We start from the raw sequence: 6,313 nt of genomic DNA, 5'->3' as shown, positions 1-6,313 counted from the left end.
ATAATCATGTCTTGTGATTATTTGACAGGAGTTTTACTTTTAAACTGTAAGTGTTTTTAATTTAGTTATGTTACTTAAGATAGTTTATTTATGATGTAAATACAATAAAAGTTAAACTAAGATTTAAAATAATTATTTTGATCCACACATTAGTAATGTCTGACTGGACCTCGTGTCACTTTATGTTCAACAAATTGGGCCCCGAGGTCAAAAAGGTTAAGAAGCCCTGGATTATAGGGATCATTCTAACCAACTGTAATAAAAACATTATAGGTTACAACTTCAGGTAGAGCCGTGGGTCTTTTTGGTTCAGACTCACCTGCGAGGGCATCTGGGGTTGTTGAACCGCCGGACGAATCCCGTTGTTGATTTGTTGGGCTCCTCCTGGAAACGGACTCATGGCTGCAAGCCGGTTCTGAAGGTGACAGAGTTACAAAAAGAAGAAAAAATATACAGTCAAACAGGTGGTAAGGAATACAAATACTGGGTTTTAATTAAAGGAGTAAGTTTTGACATTTTTGCTTTCTAATGTACCACACTGAGCTTCAACATGTTCTCATTTAAAACCAAAATATTGTGTCATGAGGATAAATGTTCATCATTTCTGTGCGCTGCGCAGAGCGGACTATAAACAAATCTAGTTTTTTGTTTTGTCACACTGAAAAAAAAAACGGACTGCACCCGAGTATCACAGAACAAACAATTCAACAAGATTAGCTCCTCTGACACACAGGGGTCTTGATCAACCCTGCCTGGGCCATCCTTCAGTGAGGGTTTATAGTGGTAATGACCGAAACACCTGAGGATCCTGAGGTTCACTACTGATGATGTGTCCTACTGAAGAAATTATTGTTTTTAGAGGTTAGTACTGATATTTAAAGCACAACACTTTATTTTTAGGTTTTCCTTTTTATAATGTTGATAATGTTTCGTCTATTATGTTTTGATTGAAATAGGTTCAGTTACATGTCCGAATTATATAACAACACACAATCAACCGTTATAATAACATTAGGTGAGAATTTTGTCTGAACGCCTGTGATTCAGCCGTAGGTCAGTAGGGGGCGAACTCAGGCATTGAAGAACATGTATAAATTGATGTACTTCCTGGTTTGTCGCCAGTGTGGTTTCCTGTCAGCTCCGGTGACATTAAACCTCACGCAGTTCCAGAATTCTGGTGTTTTATGGTTTGATTCCTTCTACAAATCATTTTATTTAACAATGGTGGTTTTAAAATTGACGTCAGTCCATTGAATACGTATTTATCTTACACTACACTAATTCCTTGACTGTCTGGTGATGGAAACACTTGTACGGAGTTCCTTAATTAAGCGAGGACTGTACACCCCTACAGTGAACTGGTAAGTTGTTTGTATATCACAACAACCTTTACTGACCTTTTATTGTGCTTTTTGACCTAAGGAGAGACGGGCTACTGACGAACGCCCATGGCTCCCCATTTCAACTGCCCAATCGTTGGATGAGGTGGGGGGAGACCCTAACCCTAAGCTGTGGACGTCCACTTGCTCTAAATTTCAAACCTTCTCATTTTCTGTAAGTTTTACTTAAAAAAAGCTGCAACTTTTTTAATATTAGTAATGTTTCTGCTGTCCATTCTGTGTTCAAAGCCCCCGCCCCCTAAGGCTAATACACACTATAGCAGTGATAATCAACTAAATATCTCCGGGGGCCAAACATCCCCCCAAGGGATGGGTGGGGGTCATTTGCCATTAATAGTAGGTGAAACACTAACCGTGTTTCCATCAAGGCTTTTTGATGCGCATTTAGAAGTGCCGCATTAAAAATGTGAAAAAAAGTCAGATGGAAACGGCAGAATTTGAAAAAATAAAATAAAATAAAATCCTCAATTTRCTAAAAAGTTTTTACACTCGCTTGAGGTGGTTTTTGGGTCTTTCGAAAAAAACAATGCGCAAAACGAGAGATGGAAACACTTCTGCTGAATAAATTTTAACGTAGCGAACATTTACGTCACGTAGCTGATCAGCTGTTCCCCGGTACCGGAACCAGTTTCGGGTCGGCTGCAGCCGCGACTGGCAGCAGAACTCTCCTCCTGCTGTTTGCATCTTCTCAGTAATCCCATAAAGTGAAGAAAATTTCATTTCTTTCTCTATGTCTTCAGACAGCAGTAACATCTCCAAAACTAGTTGATGACAGAATAATTACAACTTTCCTGATAGCAGCAACACGTTCCTGATAACTTCTCTCCATTATCCTGAGATGTGTGGACCCTGTGAGTTTAGTGACGGTTACTTCCTGTTTACTACGCACATGCGTATGACGTCATCGATTCGCTTCCATCCAGTTGATGGAAACACGTCTGATTCGCATTTCTTAATTTTTTCCTTTTTGCGAAATTATTAAAATTTGCCCAAAATTCGAATTAAAATAGGACGGAAACACAGTTACTATGTTTACATGTGCAAAATCCTTTGATGGGATTGAAATTAAATAATCTGAATGTATCGTTTCCATGCGCACAATCCGATCATGACGAGTGCTTACATGCATGTGTAAGGTGGGTTATTTGCATAACTCATTCATGTACGGGCCACCATTTGTAAGAGAATGAGTTATGCAAATAACCCACCTTACACTTCTCATAACAAAGTTATAAGAGTAAATTTTACCAAGGTTTTACTCATTACTCTAATATTTGTCTGTGCAAAGTGAAGGGACACAAGGAGGGAACTCAGACTGGTTCAAGTTGATTCATAAAAGATTATGCAATCATTTATTTACACAATTGAACAAATCATAAATTACACCTAATTGTGGGTTTCCTACTAAGAGTCCAAGTAAATGAGATAAAAACCCGCGTCCGAATTTCTTCACATTAACTCAGATTACTTATACAGACAGTAAAACGTCAGTTCTGATGTTAAGACTAAACGATTTACTGGCACTTCACTTGGGGGTTGGCAAAGGATAAAGGTAAGAAAAGGTAAGGAAATTAAGAGTTAAGTGTTTCTGTTTTAATTTTGAAAGATTTTCAACCGGATTCAGCACGTCCCCTCTGAGCTCTCAGCTTCAAGTTGACACGTCACCCACGAACACGTCAGCGTTACCTGGAGTGGTCTGCTTAAGAACCCCTGGTCTGGCTGTCTCACCGACGACCCTTCAGGATGCTTGTCCTCGCTGGTCCTTGGTGAAAAGGTGTCTTTCAGGTGACTTTTAGTCCGCTTAAGCCCGGCTAGAGAGATTCCAGCTGTGGTTCGGTCGTCTTTCAAAATAAAAGTCTCCCTCGGGAGATAAAAAACACTTTAAAGAGACGTATGTCTCCAGATGGACATGAAGGCGGCTTGCCTTTGTCCCGGACTTCAGGTCACCCTATTTAGCTGATGGGTGAAACCTGAGGCCCAGCTGTTTCTTCGGAGAGATTCAGCTTTTGTCCTCCTGTCTCGCATCCAGGAAGAAGACTGCCTGTGTCTGTGTAAGGCGTCCGTGTTAGTAAGTCAGAGTTGACTTAGATAAGCCACAGTCAGAAAGGAAAAGAAGATAAGAGTGTTGCCAGCTGGAAGTGAAGGTCGTTGCTCTGCTTCTTTTGCCAGACTGTAAGAAATCACTGTAAACATTTGTCATGATTAATTAACACTTCGTTTAAATAATCAGTCTGAACTTGTCCAGATAAATGTAAGATTTTCTTAAGAAAACTCAAAATTATATTACTGATGTTTCAGTAAAATAAAACAGTGATTTATAAAAACACAATGAAAAACATGGTGATGATTTTCTGTGATTCATTAGTCTATTTTAGGCACGATAAAAAGAATAGAAGTGATTCTATATTCTTTGTGACAGTCATCATTATGATTAACAAATGCTTAAACATTCTTAGTTAAACAACCAATGAATCATGAACAGAACAGATTGTTTCTGTTAATATCTGATTAGAGAGAACTGAAGTCCTCGTGTAGGTTGAAATGACCATCATGGCCTAAAATAAGAGTTCAGCAGTTCCTGCCTTTCTCTCAGGCCTGTGCGAGACCTGCTTTGAGGCAGTAACTCCTGTTTCTTCACTCGAGGTGACCCCTACACATGCTTTTATTCAGAATAGAAGCTCTGACACGCACAGTTGCTAACTTTCCCTTAAAAAAAAAACAGAAAAAAGTTGTACTTCCGTGATGAACATAAATAAACAGCTTTTGAGCTCAGAACGGACCTGCGACAGGTTTTAATAATGGTGGAGACGTTACTGCACTCCCTGGTTCAGCTGCAGGTGACGAGCGGACTTTWAAAAAAATATTAATTTTTTTTGTGAAGCGGCGCAGGCTGTGTGTCTTCCTTCTTTAGTGAATGAGAAAACGGGAGGAAAAGTTCAGTGCTGCTGTCCCTCCCTCCACAGAAGAGCAGAAACCAGTGGATGAAAGTCAGCAGACTTGAACAGTCAGGTCAGTTTCCACAATCAGAATAAAATGATCAGATTAAGTGTTTACATGCGCGCTGTTCAGATTACCAATCAGCATAAACCACCTCTCTCATTCTATTACAAATTCATTCGGATTGAGCTGAATCGGGTCAGAATAATCCGAATGCGGAGTTTATACACTGCTCAAAAAAATAAAGGGAACATTTAAACAACGCACGCTAACTCCCGATCTTAATCAATGAAATATTCGCACTGAGTACTTTGTTCTGTACAGAGTTGAATGTGCTTCACAAAAGTTTGTTTTGCTTGGACTTAGCGTGCGTTAAGTGTTCCCTTTATTTTTTTGAGCAGTGTATGACGCATTTTTATTCTGAATGGCTGTTTAATCCGATGACTTATGTCCATGTAAACGCAGCCACTGCAGTATGTAACAGAACAAATATTATATTTTAAATTTATTTTGTTGCATTGAAACATGCATTTTAAATTTACAAATGATTTGAAGTCTATTTTTATATTAACTTAAGTAAAAAAAAAATTTTTAAATTGGTGAGCCRGATGAAAGACACCCATGGGCCAGATGTGGCCTGCGGGCCACCAGTTGACTACCCTGCTGCAGAGAAACACATCAGTAACATTCGTAATCACTCTGAGACATTAAAGAACTGGATGAACAGTAAAAGCTGACCTGCTGCGGGCCTTGAAGCCTCTGCTGCAGCTGCAGGCGCAGYTGGTTGGAGGGCAGCCTGACCTGGGGGCCCACCCCCTGCGGTCTGACCAGGCCCGGCCTCAAACCGATGCCCCCCGCCCCGCCTGGGATTGCCCCGTGGGGGGCTCCAAACCCCAGACCCTGTTGCCCCACGGCGGCCAGCTCTGGAGCAAACGTCGGCTGTGAGGCTGCTGTAAACTGGGAGGTGAAGGCGGGGGGTTTGGGGTCCATGGACACCGGCGTGGCAGTCGGCTGCTGGGGCARGAAACTAGGAGGGAACGGGTCGAAGCAGCCGCCCTGCAAAGAGGAAGGAAAAGGTAAACAGCTGGTCCGGTCACACAGGTCCAGGCTCAGGTTTCGGACCCCTCACCTGCACCAGTTTGTCGATACCCAGAGCCTTGTCCAGTTTGATCAGCTCGCTCTCATCGGTCCCGCTGAGGAACGAGACGAGCTGCTCTATAAGAGCCTTCTCATCGTTTCTGCCTTCGGGTGTGGTCGGGGGTCCGAGCTCTTCATCCAGTGTACATGGCACACACTGCCTGCTCAGAGAAAAACAAAAAACTCTTTTTAAACATTTCAAACCAGAAAAACACGAGTTCCAAAGAACTGATTCTTAATCCTCACTCTTGTGGCGATGCTAAGGAAGTCTGTAAAGGAGGTCCAAGTCCATCAAAAGACAAGGTGTCAGACAGAGCCAGAGACTGGAACTGGGAATCTCCCACATCCATCTTGGTTAGACCTGAAAAACAGTTTCATATCTAACTGTAGCATCTCAACGTGACATGCTAAAATAAATATTGTCACAGCTAACAAATACGTTGTCAGTCGCAATAATAAAATACCAATTTAATATTACCATATTTATTCAGGTATAATACGATCTCATGTATAGTCCGATCTTATGTATAATCTGATCTCATGTATAATCCGATTTTATGTATAATCCAATCTCATGTATAATCCGATCTCATGTATAATCCGATCTCATGTATAATACAATCTCATGTATAATACAATCTCATATATAATATGATCTCATGTATAATACAATCTCATGTATAATACGATCTCATGTATAATACAATCTCATGTATAATATAATCTCATGTATAATACGATCTCATGTATAATACAATCTCATGTATAAAACAATCTCATGTATAATATGATCTCATGTATAATACGATCTTATGTATAATACAATCTCATGCGTAATA

At 40.6% G+C, this 6,313-nt stretch overlaps 1 protein-coding gene across 1 annotated transcript in view; it reads right to left on the bottom strand.

The window, feature by feature from the left end:
* Positions 1–5,835, bottom strand: part of LOC106510818 (nuclear receptor coactivator 1) — a gene marked incomplete at its 5' end in the record, with an annotated part of 12,920 nt that extends 7,085 nt beyond the window's left edge. The window contains 4 exon segments of the mRNA XM_013999543.1: positions 320–415; positions 5,076–5,393; positions 5,467–5,635; positions 5,721–5,835. Of these exon segments, the coding sequence (XP_013854997.1) occupies positions 320–415; positions 5,076–5,393; positions 5,467–5,635; positions 5,721–5,824 (687 nt within the window).
* Positions 5,836–6,313: the final 478 nt, after the last annotated feature.

This window comes from Austrofundulus limnaeus, unplaced genomic scaffold, assembly GCF_001266775.1.
Source record: "Austrofundulus limnaeus strain Quisiro unplaced genomic scaffold, Austrofundulus_limnaeus-1.0 Scaffold2336, whole genome shotgun sequence".
Classification (NCBI taxonomy): Eukaryota; Metazoa; Chordata; class Actinopteri; order Cyprinodontiformes; family Rivulidae; genus Austrofundulus; species Austrofundulus limnaeus.
This window is presented reverse-complemented; position numbering and strand designations above follow the sequence as displayed.